Source organism: Scatophagus argus, chromosome 21, assembly GCF_020382885.2.
Source record: "Scatophagus argus isolate fScaArg1 chromosome 21, fScaArg1.pri, whole genome shotgun sequence".
NCBI lineage: Eukaryota > Metazoa > Chordata > Actinopteri > Scatophagidae > Scatophagus > Scatophagus argus.
Window position 1 is genome coordinate 16,996,524 of NC_058513.1, and position 18,281 is coordinate 17,014,804.

The following is an 18,281-nucleotide window of genomic DNA, read 5'->3' on the forward strand; positions in this document are numbered from 1 at the left end:
CGCTAAGATTTTGCCTCCACCTTTAATACCATAGAGGTGAATGGGATTATTAGCTGGTATTGCTCACAGCATTTAAAAACTGAAAAGACGCTGGATAAGCGAGAGAACATGTTGATAAAAGAGAGAGTAGTAGTAGGCTGACTAATGTCCATAGCCAAGTCATTTCACAGTGCTTTGAGCACCACAACTAAAACCAATCAGAGTATTACTGTCAACATTACAATGCGATCTGTTTGTATGAGGAATCATACTTTGCACTGTTTCTCTTTTGGGGGCTTGTCATGTCCTCCTTTTTATTCTCGTCTGTGTTTTTCTTTTTTCTTTTAGCTCTTATTTTCAGCATTTCTAAAATTTTATTAGAGCAGTGATGCACAAGCATAAGATTTATTGTCTCTCTGGACATTCACTGACATCCTTTGTTACTGAGGGCAGAACGACTGAAACTATAATGACTTTATTTCTTATTATCTCAGTAACAACAGTTATCCATGTCCAGTGACCCAGCACTGGTCAGCTGTCATGTCAGCTCAGCTGAAACACACCGACCACAAGCTATTGACCACAACCCTCCAATACCACCACCATTAGTTCTGTTTGTTCTATTGACTGAAAGCAAAACTAGCAGCCCTCCCCAGTACAACCCAGCTGTGACGTGTATTTCTGCAGGCCCTTATGAGTGTGTTCATGTTTTGCAGTGCCTATGAGCAGAAAAGGGCTGCAGGAGGAGCCAAGAGCTCCTGCCCAGGGACCCCCATGTCTCCCATGCAGCAGCACTACTCACCAAAACCTGCCACGGCCGGACGGCCCGATGCTGGCTACATGAATCCCGCTGCCACCTCGCAGCCGCTGCCCAGCAACAGTTACTCCATCAACGCCAGGTGACACAGAAACACAAGACTTGGCAGCCGCTGTGATTGACATTTTACCTCATGACTCATGACTTTTGGTAGTTCATTTTAAATCAGCTGTAGTTTCAATCTGTCATATAATTCTCACCAAATCAACCAATTAACGATATTTTGATCACAATATCAACTTTGTGGTGACATTTCCCACAATTAAATAAGCATTTTTAAATAGATTAATTATAATAAGTTCATCACATCAACATTTCTGTTTGCCAAGCAACAATATTAATTTATTTTAGGAAAACTATCGTAATGTAATATTAGAGTAAAATCTGGAAGAGAATCTAAACTGATGGTTTCGGCACCTTGAAAGGTGCTGGAATATTTAGTCCTGAACCGTGGGATTAAAATGCATGAGGCTCTGAAATGAGCGGCTGTGTCTCACCTCTCAGCTCCAGGTATCAGGGCCCATCAGGAGACCCCATGTGCCCCCAGTTCCCACCACCAGGGCAGGCCTTTCAGCGCATGCCATCTGCCCCGTCTGGACATGGCGGCAGTGGAGCCGGAGGAAGCGGGGGTGCAGTGCCGGGTGGCGGAGGCGGAGGTGGAGGTGGTGGAGGTTATCATCGGCAGCACTCTGACCCCTGCATGCCATACCTGCAGCAGAGCTTTAAGCAAGAGTACCTGGACCCGTTGTACGAGCGGGCGGCTCACATGGGTGGGTCTGGACACGGGAGCGGACCGGGACACGGACACGGGCATGGACCCCACCCCCACCCGCATCCAAATCCACATCCGCACTCGCACCCCCAGCCACACAGGTTCCCACCAGCCCACATGATGGTGAAGCAGGAGCCCACAGACTACACCTACGACCCTGGTGAGTCATGCAGACTTGATGTCAATATATTTCAAGTAGTCAGGTTTCATTTCTCTCAGTGTGTCTGGGGACTATGGTGCTTATTTGTCTTATTAATCAGTTAACAATTGAGTCTATGAATAATTGGAGAAAATGCTCATCGTTGCATTTGAGGTACAAGGTTGACACTTGCCCAGACAAAAGTCTGAAGCCTGTCTATAAACTATGATTTTTTTTGTTTGTTGAATTAGCTAAACAGTTAATCACAGTATTAACTATTTGTTAATTTTCTGTAGCTCAGTTAGCTTGCAAGGTATCTCAAGGTCAATTTTATGTGTTTGTTTTGTATGGACAGTTTGAACTCCAGTTTAATTTAGTTTGTGTACTAAATAGAGTGTGTGGCTAACACAGTGTGTACCTGTGAACTGAAACTAGAATCCTAGCATTAGTTGGGATTATTTATTGGGGTTATTTGGCATCAAATCTGCCTCAGAAAGTCCCTTTGAAGACAAACCCTCCCTGGTGTGCACAGCTAACTCAAGAACAAAATGTCCAAAAGGCAAACAAACTGCTTCACTGCATCGAGACTCCTACCAGGCTCCCTCCCCTCCTCCAAAACTCCTCCTTTCAACTCTTTGACACTTTGCAAAGAAAAGAAAAAAAAAGTATTTTTTTTTGCTGCAGCTCCACTCCTCCCTCCTTCCTCCCCCCTCTTCCCCACTGTCTGTGAGAGAGGCAGAGGAATTTCATTGAGAAAATGGAGGGCACTGGAAAGACTAGAGTCCCTGGTGGAGTGCTCCAGGGTTTCAGGTTGCACCAGCGGCTTCCTTTTTCTGCAGGCAGATGAACTCATAATGGAAAAATGAGCGTGGCCGCAGTAACCCGAACCTCTCACTGGCTGGGCTTTGGGAGGGGGGTGAGGGGAGGGAGTGATGAGGGGGGGGGGGGGGGGGGGGGGGGGCAGCTCAGGCACTTTAACAACAAGCTCTACCACTGGAGAGCACAGAAACCAGCTCCTCTGCTTGCCTCTGTGAATTTAAAACAAGGACTGAGGAGTAAAACACACACATTGTGTCCTCATTATTACAGCAGCTTTAGGACTTACAGCATAGAAGCCGTTGTTGAAATTCCCTCAGGTGGATGGCTACAAGTGCTCAAACCTGCCTACTTAGTGCATAGTAAAAAGCCAAGGAAAAGCTAAGCTAATTCCTGTCACTCTCCTGTGCTTTTATACTCCCGTCTTCAATGGGGGCACCGGATAGCACTGAGAAGATCTCACACGAGCTTGTGAAAGAAAGAGGCAAAGTACAAGAGGATGTTTTTCTGTGGATAAGTGCTGGCAGGAGGAGAAGGTTGAATTTGGTGTGGTTTCCTCACAAGTGTCTCTGATGGGAGTTTGACCAACAGGAAAGGCCGAGCAGACATTAAAGATCAGAGTTTATTGCTCTTTGGTAGAGATTAGAACAAGACACCATGTGTTTCTTGAGATAATAAAATACAGCAGAACAAATCTCGAAATGCTGATGTGAGTAGGAACAAATTTCTGTCCTCTGTTGATGATTAGATCTCCTTGTGAAAAGCCTCTCAGGGAATAAATTGTGCGTAAAATATTAAGTGTGAAGAAGGATTAGTCATGGTAGTCTTTGAAAATCCAATTAGAAACATCAACATAAACGGGAAATATTAATCCACCACCATTTAAATGACAAAAATTAAAGCACATAATTGGATAATTTCTGTTTTTGAATGAATTCACCCTGTAAACACAACCTGCCTTTTATAAAGGCAACACTGCCAAACTGTCTGCAGTTCTTGTTCATTTGCTGATGACTTACCACATCAACCATTTATGGCCCTTTAATCGAAAGAAAACGTGTCCCAGACTGTAAGGTCATGAGCAAGAAGGTGATGGAGCATTCAAAAGATGTGTATTGAAGTGAATAAGCATGTAAAGACAACAACACCTGTCTCGTCTTTCAGTGTGCACAATGCGAACAATAGAAGCCAAATGCCACAAGTCTTGTTTTTAAAGCAGGCCTGTGAATGAGACTCCTGGTTTCACATACAAATTGGCATTCCAGCGCTTAATCACTGCTATTGTGTCGCATGAAAGACACAAAATGGCCATGCCTCTCAGGACATAATTAACCCCGGTGCTCTCACACCCAGTCTACCCATCACTCCCTGGTGGGAGCCTGCCACTGCCAGCAGACATATTATTTACAGTATGATCGAGTGCTGCTGCACCAGAATGGAGGGTTTGATTTTCCCCAATGGCACCTTATCAGAGCCACAGTGCTGCAGCTGCATTCCCCAGGAGTGAGTCACGATCCAGAGCCGCAGGCAAAGAGCTGCACCTTTCAGTTTTTGTGCTCTCGCTTGTCCCGCTCACACATGACAAATGGTATAAAAACAGACCGACTCAAACAGAACAGTCAGAGACACGCCTGTTTTTTTGTTGTTCTTTATGCAAAGACAAAAAACTTCTGAGCAAACGGCAAGGTGAGCAGAGCGGTCGCAGGATGTGGAGCACCAAACTCCTCAGATTGCAGAAGCCATTATAACATAAATGTGCGTTACAAGTGTTCTGACTTGTGCAGGATTTTGCTTGAGGGCAAGGAGTGGGATATAAAATCTATTTCACTGAATTTGAGTCAGTCAATGATGTGCCCAGATAAAGTGCAGACACTCTATACTGTACCACTTTTCTGGTCTGGTGAAGGTGCTTGCTCATGGCCTAAAAATACCACCAGAGACAAGAGAAGTGATATGATAAATGCAGCATTTGTCCTTGCAGTGCTCGGGCTGAACACACACACACACAACACACACAACACAACCACAGTCTCTCATGCTGATATGGGCTCAGTAAGCGGTTTATTAGGGTTTTTATTTGCTCAAACTTCTAATTAGATTTGCTATTCTTCAACAATTAGTTTCCGTTCTGCCACTTTAATCGATGGTTTAATAATATATCACGGTTTTGGCCACAAAGATCACACTTTCAAAATGCGTGGCAAATTGGAAACATTTTGAGAGGACAGGCGATGGATGGATGTACATTTATCCAATCGCTGTGCTCCGTGTTGATCACTGTTAAAAGTTTGACCTTCAGATGTTTTCCTCACAGATGTGCCTGGATGTCCCTCCATGTACCACCACAACGAGGGCTACCCGAACCCCCAGCACAGCAGTGAAGGTAAAATGAATTTCTGCACTTCCTGCTAGACTTTCATCATGATAACCTTCGTTTCAGGGGGCCAAATTAAAGTTTTTTAATTCAGTCGAAGGAATCGAAGCGATGACAGCATTGCATGTATCCGATATCCTCCTCTCCAACGCTTTATCTAAATCGAGCCTTTGCTGGTTAGAGCTCTGTGGTCATTGGCTAACCGGCGCAGAGTGTCCGTGTTTCCATTGGCCAACCAGCGGTGTGTCTATGTTTCCATTGGCAGGGGTTCTCGCCTCACCCCTGCCTCAAGAATCCCTGAATAAACAGAAGTCCTGGAAAAAGCACTCTGTTGCCCCAGCAAAACAGAAAAACAATCCTTCCCTTCACGCACAGTGTTTGTTACACTGTTTCGAGTCATTTAAATTCTTATTCGCCAGCAGATAAGAGTTTTAGAATGACTCCTGAAGGCCAAAGAGATGTTACAAAGAGTTCATTAACCCTGAAGCGGGGAGCAAAAGTCTCTTCTCTCTGTTATTGAAGTGCTCTAGGCTGCCTCTGTAAAAGCGAGTACACACGCTTACTGGCTTAACGTTATTCAGTGCGTGAATAGATCTTTGTATTTTATTTATGGTGGCATTCAAAGCTTGGCGCAGACCCCAAGTGAACCACCAAGTTGTGCTCAGATCAAGGCCCCTTGATGCTCTAACTCAATTATCCCTTTGTCTCCCAGGCTATCTGTTTGAAAATGACTCCCGTGTGGTCCCAGAGAAGTTCGAAGGTGAGTCCGCCGTACCCACTCGCACGCAATTTCACTCGCAGTCCTCTCGGCGAGGTGTTAGTTGGATGACAGCAGGTATAGGAGAGAAACACTAGCTATACAGTCACTCCAACTGACCTATCATCTTATATCGTTGGCCTTGTGTAAGAGGTACTTGGGTCTTTTGTGTACTCAGAAGCTTAGTTAGTGGGTTCGGTTTCTCCACACACACACACACACACACGATGTAGGGCTCCTCTATCATGCTGAGAAGAGAGACGGGCAGTTTCCCATGGTGTTGGTGCTGCTGGTGATTGACGCTAAAGGAGATTGAGTGGAGAGCCTGAGGGTGTCAGCACTGGTTCAACCAGTGAAGTGTGCAGGTTCTCAGAGAGACAACAGCAGTAACTTAGCTGAGCTTCTCATGTTCCCACACTTTGTGTACAACAGATCAAGTAACCGGTAAACAACCAAGGACCAAACAGGAATCAGTGTCCGTTTACATACGCTTTGCTTCACCCAGTGGTAATCTGTTCTGTTTCAAATATCTATGAACTCTTTCACTGCCCTAAAATCTCCCTAAAAATATTTCTATTTCTGTCTCAGCTCAACGCACTGCTGCCATTTTAGTGGTCAATTTGATAAGCTGTTATAATGAGTGTTTGATTCGGTTTACGTCAGTATGCAAACATGAAACATCAAGATTAGATGTACTGGCTTCATTAGAATTCAGATACTTCCCAGCTGTTGTTAGTCAGAGTTTCCTTGTTTGTACATGTAATGTAAGAACCACTTCTGACCATAATTTAATGATTGAATCTTAATGGTCTGATGCAGATTAATGTGCAGAAAATGTACCAAATATCAAATGAACATCGGGTAAACCCTGGTGCAACCAAAACTACAAACTGCATAACAAGCTGGTCAGATTCAGTAATTCTTGGTCCAGATAAATCATTCCTACAAATGTGATCACAGCCCATACACATGCTGACCTCCGGTCTGTTCTCCCCTCGAACAGGTGAGGTGAAGCAGGAGGGCGGCAGTGTTTTTCGCGAGGGCACGCCTTACCAGCGCCGTGGCTCTTTGCAGCTCTGGCAGTTCCTGGTGGCCCTGCTGGACGACCCGGGCAACGCCCACTTCATCGCGTGGACCGGCCGCGGCATGGAATTCAAACTCATTGAACCCGAAGAGGTATGTCTGAGCCTGCCTGTCCTGAGTGGAGGTGCGGTCTTACAGAATTTCACTGATAAATTACAGTATTTTAAACACAAAGTAGTTTGGCATTTCATTTGGGTGAACTGGTGCCGTACTCTGCCTGTTGAAAGGAGATCCTGACTGATGAGCAGTCAGTGAGAAGGCTGTGTGGCACCATCCTTTGCTCACTAAGGGACATTTTAATGGTTGAATTTGGGTTTGCAGTCACTCTCAACCCCTCTTTGAGATGTTTTAATTATTTAATTATATGTTAACATATTAAGGCCATAATGTTTTGACAGAAAAATGTGTTTTATTTAGAATTTGAGAAAGACGCTGGTACTTCTTGAATTGACTTAATTAGAGGCTGTGGGTCAGTCGTTTCTGTAGCGAGCATCAAGCAGCCATTAAAGGTATCTCAAGGCCTTTATGCACTGGGTTCAGGTTTTGGTGACTGTTTGGCATGAACCCAAGTTGATGATTTTCACTTTGAATATTATAAGGATGTCTCTAGGCCACAGTGTTATTGTTTGGATTACTGAGCTATGATTTAAAATTTTTACAGGTATGGTTTTACAGGTTTTACAGTATGGCCTCATCCACAGATAGTGGAGAAGTGTTGATAGGGATCACGATGTTAATATGAATCTGATAACAGAAGTTATTCTCGGAATGAACTTATGTTAGCAGGGTCTGAAGGCGCTACCTAGATTAGAACGATCAGAAGCGAGATTTGGCCACTTTGCTCACAGGTCTATTCTCTGATCCATCTTCCATTAGTAGCCCATTCATTATTCAGCACATGAAACGCTGGATTGATAAATGAAGGACACGCGCTATCACAGAATCATCCAACACCCCCCGTCCTCTCTCTCTCGCCTCCTCGCATTTCTGCGATGTTTAAGTCTGCAGTTTGATTGGTCGTATCAGACAGCGTCCATTTGGGTGGGTCCTAATACGGAGAGGCCTACACTGTGTTTTCCATTATCTTTTTACTGTACATTAAAAATGAATGGGCTGAGAGTTTTTACAAGAGCAATTAGAGCTGAGAGCACACTCTGAGATCAAACAGGGTTGCTGGCTTGATGGCCACTGCGGGATACAACCTGTCTCTTCCTGAGTCATGAGTCTCAGTGTCTCACCCCCCCCTCCAACGGTCAGGCTTTACGGTTTCTTCCTCTATCTTACATATTTGTCAACACACACACACACAAAAAAAATTGCTCACTGTTGCAAAACGATCTGACTTACTTTCCCTTGCCTGTGTGAGGTTGTTGTTGTCTGACACTAATTTTCTATCGGAGTTGGTGGTCCCTCATCAGCTGAGGGTTCAGTTTTGGGTTGGAAGCACATTTCATGGCCTGCCCCTGACAAGCAGCCACGACTCCCATTTCACTGCGCACACTGTGGGACTCTGGCTGCATTCAAGTGGTAATGGGTTACATAAAAAGGAAGTGAATCCACATGTGGGGACTCGCCCTGGTCTTGGCAGGTTGATGTTGTTGAGTTAAACAGCAGAGATGACTTTGATATACCGCTGAGGACCCCTAGTGGCCACACTGTGGAAACACATGCAAATGTGTCTGATTATGATTTGGGGAATAACGAGACGCAAACGATTCTGTTCTGTCAACGTGTCACTTAAGGACTCTGTAGTCTTAAGGCCCTCAAAAGCAAGCAAATAACCAGTCCCCATTAAATGAGCAACACCAGAACTTAACTCTGCATAAATTGTAACCACAGCCATCTCCTTTCCTGCCTTCTTCCCACCTCCTCCTCTTCAGGTTGCCAGGCTGTGGGGCATGCAGAAGAACCGTCCAGCCATGAACTACGACAAGCTCAGTCGCTCTCTGCGCTATTACTATGAGAAGGGAATCATGCAGAAGGTACAACACACACTCTTCATACTTTAAATCTGTCCTCATTTTGAAAGATATTTATCTTCTATGTGTTCCGAGTGAAGTTACAGCAACAGGATCACTGCAATCAGTGCACAATACCACTTTAATACAGTGCATCCTGTATCAATTGTGCCTACATATAGATCTACAAAATATTTGTGAACTGTATTAACCCTTGTAAAGACAACAGTTCTAAATGTGGTACTACAAAATGACAAGGGTGGATCAGTTCTAGTTATCCTGCTGTGAATACATATGGAAGACCACTAACATGCTTTAATCTCTGAGGCCTTCAGCATCGACCTTTGCTGACCATCGACCTTTTGTCTCGCGTCAAAACTGCATGTGTGAAAAGGCAGCGAATTGATTGATTAATTAGTCCCACTTCATCACCACCAACCACAGCTGATTAAGTTTTATCAGATGAAATGTGGGTGACGGCATCCACCCGTCCTTGTTGGTGCAGATCTGATCATTTACTGAGTATCTAAACACGGCGAAACCACAACACTAAACAGTTAAGACTCGACCTGCGAGCCAAATGTGTCTGTTACACGCACGTCAAGCCGTTTCCTCTCTCTCCAGGTGGCAGGTGAGCGCTACGTTTACAAGTTCGTGTGTGAGCCCGAGGCCCTCATCTCCCTGGCCTTCCCTGACAATCAGCGGCCCAGCCTGAAGGCCGAGTTCGAGCGCTACGTCAACGAGGAGGACACGGTGCCCCTGTCCCACCTGGACGAGGGCGTGCCCTACACCGCAGAACACGCATCCCAAAACATGGGCCCTCAGCCCTACTCCAAAGGCTACATGTACTAAAGCCAACCCCCACCCTCTCTCTTTCCTCCCCCCGCCCGCCTCCAGAAATCTTCCTGTTGTACCGACCCATCATCATACACACCCTGAAACCCCGCGCACCTCTTGCACATGCCCACCCCATCCACTTGTATATAAGGCTATGGTGTTTTTGTTTTAAATTAATCTCATTAGGGATTTTTTTTGTTTTGTTTTGTTTTGTTTTTAAGAGCAGCATTCCTCTCACATCCGAGGCCTATTCAATCCATAAACATGACTGTGGTTGAAGAGATTGCTTAATAAATACGCATAACAATACCCAAATCGAAGTCCAGACTGTGTTTTTGTCATGAGTCACATGTGGCCACTCTTAAACTTGCCCCCTTTTTATGATCGAATACGTTGCCTCATTTGAAGAAATGCACTTAATTGCCTTTTAGCTGAGAGTTTGACGCTTGGCCACTTTTGCACTTTGGATTTTGCACGGGTTAAACACACAAGATACAACATATGACAAAACTTCAGTGGGGGGAGGGTGAATAAATATTAAATATTTGCACATATCCATCAAGAGGCAGCAGCAAATAAGTGCATCCAGCGTGTATCTGCGATCATGAAAAACAATTTAACTTGCAAATCACAAATATTTTGAACACTTCATAGAAAATACTACAGGAACTGTTGTGCATCAACACCTTCTAATGACAGCCCTAAAAAGGCAAAACCAGGTATTTCTGAATTAAGTTATGGCTTAAATAAATTTCCAGTAAGACCATTAATTAGAGTGTTTTTTTTACCTTCTGGCAGACAAAGTGTCTTGTCAGGCATCAGTCAGTCTTTCACACAGTCTTTCAGAAAGGCGACCTTCAGCGCCGCCTGAAGGCGCGGGAAATTCTCCAGGCGTTGGGCTCCTCGTAGCGGTTGTAGAGAGGCTCCAGTTTCTGCTGCCTCTTCTGGTGGCTGAGGCGTGTGGGGTCGCCAACTCTGTAGAAGGCCGGCGCAAACTCCACCAGCCAGCGAGGGTCGATGGTGGTCACCTCCCGCATGTACTCCTTGGTGGTCAGCACCAGCTCATGGTACACGAGCCTGAAGAAAGTTTAATGAGGACAAAGTGCAGTAAATCATGACTAGAATCACAAACAGAGCTGACAAAAAGAATCGGCAACTAAATATCTTTGGACTGTTGGTCTGACAAGAGATGTGAAAACATCACCTTCAGCGCTATGAAACAGAAGCAACAGCTCTAGCTGAGGCCCACATCATGGATCACGGTCAGGACTCACCATTCTGGCTGGCGGTTGAAGAGAGTGCTGGCGGGGTGGAGGTACACCACCTGCTGGTCAACCAGGGTACGGTACCCATCGTGGGGGTGCTTCTTGGCAGCGTTCCTGAAGAAACCGCTGCAAATCGCTTTCTGGACCCGCACCGTAGCTTTTCCACAAGATATCACGTCCAGCTTGTGTCTACGGAACATTTAGTGTTGTTTAATATTAGTATACTGCACTCAGAATGGCTTACCTGTATTCTAATTGTAGTTTTTTTACAATAAATATTATGTGACTGTTTTGTTTCTTTTTAGTTTAAATTCATACCTGTCCATGATGCTCAGCATCTGCTTGCGTATGTCCTGAGCTCTCTTTAAGGAGCGAGCTTGGATGAAGTTCTCGAAACACCACGGATTGGAGAACTTGTTGTTCTTCCAAGAGTTATAAACAGCCAGCAGCGTAAGGTGGTCTCCCTCAGGCTGGAAGAACTTTGTCTTTTTCTGGTCTGCAAGGGCCTGCTTGTCCTGAAAATGAAAGAAAGGAATTCTGATGAAGAGCTCAGTCTGATTCCCGTCATTTCACAAAGGTTTGAAGCTTTACCATGACGCCACCTTAAGAATGGTTCTTAACTTGCCAGTTTGATCATCAATCAAGTCCTGCGTGTGTCACAGTACGTTCAAAAACCACAAACCTTTGGTCTGTAGAAGATGTTCTGCACAGACAGCATTGACACGATGGTGAGCATCTCTTCACTGCAGCCCAGATGGACAGACATGATCAACATCTTACACAACATGGGCTCCAGAGGGAACTCAGCCATCTGCACAACAGAGACAGGTGTAAGGACTCTGTAAGGTCTCGGCACTCAGTCTGGTCATTCAAACACTTCTCCAAGACTGTGCAGACTATTCCAGTGAATACAGACTTCTTTCAATAGAATAAAAGCCACTTGAAGGTTATAATGCAACAATCTGACTGAGTAGTTGCATTTCTTTCTATCCTCACCCTTCTTCCCAGCCGGGTGAGTAAGCCTTCATCATCCAGAGCTCCCAGAGTGTAGAGCTGCTCCATGGCTGTGATTAGAGTCTCCATGGGGGGCGCGTCCATGAAGTCAAAGGACAGCAGGTCATTGATGCCCATGGCCTGGAAGAAAGGGACAAAAGAATACAATTAATGACTGGGAAACGCAACTTTTTTTAAACACAGCATATTTCAAACAAGAAGGTGATTCACGCTGCTTTCAAGACACAATGAAAGACATTAGAGTGACACCCAAAAATGACACAAACCAAAGAAGGTACCTTCAGAGACAGCACAGTGCTGGCCAAGTTGGTTCTCTGGATCTCAGGCACGTTGGACACGAGCATCTCGTCTCTGTAGGCTCTCTCGGTGTACAGCCTGTAGCACTTCCCCGGGCCTGTTCTGCCGGCCCGCCCTGACCTCTGCTTGGCCTGGGCCTGAAAACAGATCAGGGAGTTTTTAGAGGATTATGTAGCAAAGACATGTTCATCTGTCAACATGTTACCAATGAGGATTTTTCAGCTTTACAGCAGAGGATAAAAACCAATGAGGTTGCCAAGAAGAACAATCGTGACATGTTTACTTCCAGTTCTAAGGATTGTGGTAAAAAGGATGACCTGCGATATGGGAGTCACCACAAGCTGGTCGATGCCCGTCTTGGAATTATACACAATCTGTTTCACAAAGCCAGGGTCCACCACGTAGTAGATTCCATCGATGGTTAAAGACGTCTCAGCGATGTTTGTGGCAATGATGACCTGGTAGCAAACCGAAAATGAGAGAATCAGACATAAATTACTCTTTAAAGGTTTATTTTGATTTGGTGTGTCCTGCATGAAATAAAAAGGCTTTTAACTGACAATAAAATCTAATCCAATTCAGCAAAGAAAAACATTCAAGTGGTTTCAGTCTACCACAACTTTAATCTTATTAAGTGCATTTTGTTACCTTCCTGCTGCCTGGAGGTGCAGGGTCAAAGATCCTGGTCTGCATCTCACTGGGCAGAGCAGAATAAACTGGCAGAATAATCAGTTCAGGAACGTCAGGCCCCAGCGACTTCATACGCTCATACAGGATCTCACAGGCGGTGTCGATCTCTTCCTGTCCAGTCAGAAACACCAGGATGTCACCTGGACAGAGGACAGGGAATGTCAGAACCATCTCTTGTAGTCAGGACCTTAAATTCAAGGTGCTTTAAGGAAACCTGTTTCTGACACGGCCGTACCTGGGGGCTCGGTCAGATGGATCTGCATGACTGTGATGAGACTGGCATCCAGGTAGTCCGTCTCCGGTTCTTTGGTGTAGAGAACCTCCACTGGGAAACTTCTTCCTGGGATGGTGAAGATGGGAGCTTCAAAGAAATACTGGGAGAATTTGACAGCATCCAGTGTAGCAGAGGACACGATGAGCTTCATGTCTTTGCGTTTCTGTATTGTCTAAAAAGAGACAGAGGATGTTATTTAACGGCACTGTGGGTAATTTATCCCTCATCTTTGAACACGTCTTCACGTTGCAGAATGTAAAAAAACCTTTTTGAGAAGGCCAAAGAGCACATCGGTGTGGATCGTTCTCTCATGGGCCTCATCTAGCATAATGAGGGAATACTGGCTCATGTCTGGGTCCACCAGACACTCCCTCTGCAGCATACCATGGGTCATGTACTTGATAACGGTCTCCGTGCTGGTGCAGTCCTCAAAACGAATGGTGTAACCCACCTAAAATTAAGGTAAAAACAAAAAAAAACAAAACCTGCTGTAATAAATGCCACAGGAGAGCAGAAAGGAGGGATATCTCTTAGGATTTAGAAGGTTTCTCACCTCTTGGCCTAGACGGCAACCATACTCTTCAGCAACTCTCTTGGCCACTGACATGGCGGCCACACGCCGCGGCTGCGTGCAGCCAATCTTCCCCCGGGAGGTGTAGCCTGCCTCTGCCAGGTACTGAGTGATCTGTGTGGTCTTACCGGATCCTGTTTCTCCAACTACAATCAAGATCTGATTATCGTGGACAGCCTGTGAAGAGAATGAATGGCTTTTTATTGGAATGTGTTAATACTGACTAAAGAAAGAAAAACTTGGAGGCACTGGTAGCTCAGTGGGCTTCGGTACAAGTTGTGGGTTTTAATGAGGGTCAGTTGTGCTCAAAGTCATCTCACCACGCTCACCTGAACGAGCTGTTCCTTAAGCTTGAAAATAGGCAAACTCTCTCTCTGCTGCAGGATGGAAAGTTCTGTCTTCTTGCCATACGACACCTGGTTCCCGCCGAAGGCGTATCTTTTCCACTCTGGTAGATTGACAGGCATAGCGCCGATGCCTCTCATGTTGGCAGCGATCTGCCTTCCTTCATCTGTGCAGGAGGGGAACAGAGAGTCGGGAACAATGTTAAGTTCCTGCATGATTCACCCCAATCTCCCAGAATCTATTTCTTTATTTAATCAAGATGAACTGCAATGATAATAAACTTCCCAACAAGCTCTTTCCTGTTTTAAACTATGAGTCAGAGGTAGTAACCAGGGCGGGTAAAGCCTCCGATATCCCCTCAGGTTACGGAGGTCACAGCGCATTAAGACTCTGTGTGTCAGCGTAAACTCATAGGGAAGCCAGATAATCATCTCCAGCCGTGCCGTGGTAACAATGTAACTGCGTAATAGGCCTGGCACAAGACAGATGGTTAAATTTTGTTCTCTTAATTTTAAATCTCTGACACAACATAGACGGCCTTTTAATTAATTTCCAGTTGAAAGACAAATTCGTGGCAGATGTTTGTTTCAGTGAAAATTACAGCAAGAAGCCACACTGTCAGGGCTGCACACATTTAAATCTACAGCCTCATTTCTGTTCAGTGGATCATTAACAACGTGCAGTCCAGGTGCTTACAGTCGGGCATCGGGTCGATCCAGTGCTTGTTGAGGCCGGTGGGGATGCTGTCCATCTCTGCTGCGCGAGCCGCCTGCTTCAGCTCTCTCCTCTCTTTAGACAGAGCGCTCTGCATCATGGCTGCTTGGGAAAGGGAGCCATCTGGATTCTAATGGCCAAAATGAACATAAAGGCAATAATGATATGATCACACAAACACACACAGAAAGCCACGCTTCAACTACTGAACCTGTAATTTCACTAGAACAGTTTTTGACTGTGTAAGCCAGCTTGATAGGAGCTTAGAGAGGGACAAATGATCAATTAATTTCAAACGCTTTCAAAGGTAACACTCAGTGTTTTACAGCCATGAACTAAATTTAATTTCAGCAATTAGGCGGTAGTAGATGCTGTTAAATCTAATAGACAAATCCATCTGTAACACTTTGGTTTGGTTGCTATCCAGTTACGTCTGCTGGTTGCTTTAACTGCAGCAGCTGTTGACTTTGTCTACTGAAGGCGACAACAACTTGTGTGGCTTTTATTCTGTCATTCCTACAGAGTCAGTAATTCAGGTTAGCGTGACAGAACTGATTGGACAAGAGCCCAGTCGCAGGCTGCTAAACGCGATCTTTGCGCAGTGTGAGAGCAGACCTTTACTATTTTGACTGGGCTCATGTTCATGCCCCATTTAGTCTGCCCCCTCAGGAATGGCGGCTCCTCTTCGACCAGATCAATCTCCAGTTCTTCATCTGTGGAGGGAAGAGTGAAAAAGGAGACATTATCGTGCTGTGTAACTTATTTACAAAACCTTAGAAGACACACGTGTTAAAGCCTACATAAGAAGCCCCTCTTGTGCATACTGAGTACTGGACCAGGATCGGCTTCCAGACTATTTATGATGTCACAACCGCGCTCGAGGAGGACAGGGAAGGTTTGCACTTTGAGCAGTCAATGTGAAAACAGCCTTACAGTGTCAGCCTTTGCACATACATCATTCTACACAGTGAAACTGGAGGGGAACTAACCTTCATCGTCATCCACTTTGGGAAGGATTCCCGTCTCCTCATCAAATTCTGGAAACTCTTCCTTAGGAAGCACGTTGGCTGCAATCATCTGAATGGAAGAAAAAAAACAACATTTTTAACATAAAGTGATTGGTAACATCCAGTCCTCCTGAAAGATTCTGCTTCATCTCCGTGCGAATGTGTTTGACGAGCACCTGTTTAATCTCCCATTTTTCAAGGTCGGTGATCTTGGCGAGTCGTTTGCTTTCTGTTGGGTTTTCCTGTATATCCATCATACTGGCTTCAACTGGGCGGTCGGGGTTCCTCAAGGCTTCATCTCCAACTCCAGTGTCCAGGTTTCGTCTCCGGTTGGGGTTCAGGTCCTCCCCTGTCTCCTGGTCGACGTCCTGGCAACACGTAAACACGAGACCACTTGTTATTATCTCGCATGGTAAGTGGATTTCTTTCACTTCCTGATGGTGTACAAACCACGTCTGCTGCCACAGGACTCACCTTCATGCTAAGGCTGGCTTTGGTTCCGGTGAAGGACAGCACTTTGACCTTCACCTTTTGTCCTTTGGTGACCACGTCTGCCACATTGGCTATACGTCCTTCTTTGCGCAACTCTGAGATGTGCACCAGGCCCTCCCAGCGTTTTCTGCACACAGTGACAGGTGCACAGTACAGGTAAGGATCAAAACCTTTACAGGTAGGCCCAAACTAATCTGAGTGTAACATTTAATGTCATCAAGTGGGTGTTTTTGTTTACTAAAGTATCTTATGGAACCACGTGTCTTTTAGCCCAGAAGAAGAAATAAAACCTGCATGTGGAAGAACTGTTAGTAGGTTACAAGATAAACACACAAGCAACAGTAGAAATGCAAAAAACCAAAATCTTTCTCTCTACTGGTGTCCAAACACACCAACCTGAGGCCCTCCAGCTGCACGAAACAGCCAAACTGCATAACACTGCTGATTTTGCCGTCGTAGATGTCTCCCACGACGGGCTCGTCCGGCGGGGGTCGATCCACATGTCTGTCTCGCCAGCCATCAGCGTCTCTGTCGTTCTTGCTGTTGTTGTCGTCATCGTTCCTGTGTGGGCTCGGCGGACGGTCGCTCCATCGAGACACTCGTTTCCTTCTGCGCTTCGGGTTTGTTTCCCCATCACGGTCTTTTGATCTGGAGCGAGAACGACTTCGCTTAGGTCCACTCTCTCTGCCTGTGTCTCGACCTCGCTCAGTGTGCAAAGTCTGGACCGACCTGAGGACCGCAGAAACAGAAAATCTGCCAATGTGAAGTGCTGGTCATAAAGAGAAGAAATATATCATAAAAAGTAGCCTGCTCTCTTGTTGTATCAGTGAGTGGCAGGTATCCACCCGTTTCAAATCACCCGCTAGCAGAGCTGGTCCCACAAAAGCCTGGCATCAGCATCTCCAGCTGCTTCATGGCCGCCGCTGCAACCAGCTCATCTTCTTTATCTGTGCGGCACGGTGCAATCTGATGGAGACGTAACAGAGAGCGACAACAGCTGCATAAAGGCTGAAACAAATATTTCACTTTAGATGTGCACCAGAGGATACAGGAGGTGTGAATGAAAACGAGAGAAAATGTTTGAGAGGAAATTGCCATGAAGCGAGCCTTACGGTCCACACAGGAGCATCCGGCTGACATAAAGCAGGGTATTTCTCTTTCAGCTTGTCCTTCTCACTCTTTGGCTTAACCTCCGGCTGATGAGCTGCCACACACAACAGAGAGGAGATTATGACACAGAAGGGCTGCAGCTGTGCAATATGAGGTGTTATTGCACAGAACATATGATTAAAGGTCTCTGTACCTTTACTTGTAGACGGTAAAGCCCGCATAGTGTGAATAAGTCTAAGCAAATTACCAACAAGGGTATCCTGAAAAGAGACGTATGGGTTTAGAGAGAAACACAACGTGACAAACGTGACGGTTACGTTGTTTGTTTAGCTGCACACTTACTGTAAAATCTGCTCCATTCTCAGTCAGAACTGCTTTGAACTCCTCAAACGTTGGGTGTTTCTCGGCCAGACTGATGATGAATTCAGCTGCAAAAACAGCAGCCGGCGTTTAGCCATCAGTGGATTGACACGCTGACACAGTGAACGGTATCATTCCTGCTTTAAAAACAAGCAACAACAGGTTAGCTAGCTTTGAACGTAACAGAACAACGTCGTGTAACGTTACCCAGATCTTTCTCGCTTATTCCCAAGTGATTCTCCAACTCGGTGCACACCTTTGACACCAAAGACAAATATTCAAGACGTTTTATTTCGTCCAAGGCAGCCATTCCTAACGTAAATATAAAGTGGTTCTACTTCTCTTCTTCAGTCTGAGCTCGGACCAAGAGTCTCAGTGCTGCTGCTGCCCCCTGCCGGCAGATAACAGCACTTACACAGCTCATATTAAAGGACAGCACTGCAATTTTGAGGTAGTCGTACTTCACTCCGGTATTTCCGTCGGGTGCTGCTTTAGATTTATACTTCACTAGATTTCTAAGCCTGATATTGTACTTTTTACTCTACTACATTAGTTTGACAGTGCGAGTAATAAGTTAGTTTACAAATATAGAATTTTACAGATTAACTTG

At 45.4% G+C, this 18,281-nt stretch overlaps 2 protein-coding genes across 2 annotated transcripts in view; one reads left to right on the forward strand and one right to left on the reverse strand.

Moving 5' to 3' along the window:
• Positions 1-9,847, forward strand: part of etv4 (ETS variant transcription factor 4) — a 29,882-nt gene extending 20,035 nt beyond the window's left edge. The window contains exons 6-12 of the mRNA XM_046377789.1: positions 696-878; positions 1,301-1,728; positions 4,838-4,906; positions 5,610-5,657; positions 6,658-6,830; positions 8,618-8,719; positions 9,320-9,847. Of these exons, the coding sequence (XP_046233745.1) occupies positions 696-878; positions 1,301-1,728; positions 4,838-4,906; positions 5,610-5,657; positions 6,658-6,830; positions 8,618-8,719; positions 9,320-9,547 (1,231 nt within the window). The 3' untranslated portion in view covers positions 9,548-9,847. The remainder of the gene's footprint in view (positions 1-695; positions 879-1,300; positions 1,729-4,837; positions 4,907-5,609; positions 5,658-6,657; positions 6,831-8,617; positions 8,720-9,319) is intronic.
• A 282-nt stretch (positions 9,848-10,129) lies between these two features.
• LOC124052957 (ATP-dependent RNA helicase DHX8-like) lies at positions 10,130-18,109 on the reverse strand. The gene is made up of 23 exons (XM_046377788.1): positions 17,879-18,109; positions 17,654-17,739; positions 17,505-17,571; positions 17,314-17,405; positions 17,061-17,167; positions 16,598-16,930; positions 16,184-16,328; positions 15,886-16,077; positions 15,692-15,779; positions 15,318-15,415; positions 14,685-14,832; positions 13,973-14,154; positions 13,626-13,820; positions 13,338-13,523; positions 13,034-13,244; positions 12,757-12,938; positions 12,426-12,566; positions 12,090-12,245; positions 11,794-11,931; positions 11,480-11,608; positions 11,116-11,312; positions 10,807-10,986; positions 10,130-10,609 (listed from the first exon to the last, which is right to left on the reverse strand). Exons 1-23 carry the CDS (start codon positions 17,979-17,981, stop codon positions 10,390-10,392), a joined length of 3,576 nt encoding a protein of 1,191 aa, XP_046233744.1. The 5' UTR covers positions 17,982-18,109; the 3' UTR covers positions 10,130-10,389.
• Positions 18,110-18,281: the final 172 nt, after the last annotated feature.

Bases quoted from the DNA above. Each gene is read 5' to 3' on its own strand.
- LOC124052957 (XM_046377788.1), bottom strand. From the start codon at position 17,981: ATGGCTGCCTTGGACGAAATAAAACGTCTTGAATATTTGTCTTTGGTG. The intron at 15,416-15,691 runs GTTAGTTCCCCT...TTCCCTCCACAG, and splicing joins CAAAGTGGATGACGATGAAG to ATGAAGAACTGGAGATTGAT. The intron at 11,932-12,089 runs GTACCTTCTTTG...CCTTTCTTCCAG, and splicing joins GCACTGTGCTGTCTCTGAAG to GCCATGGGCATCAATGACCT.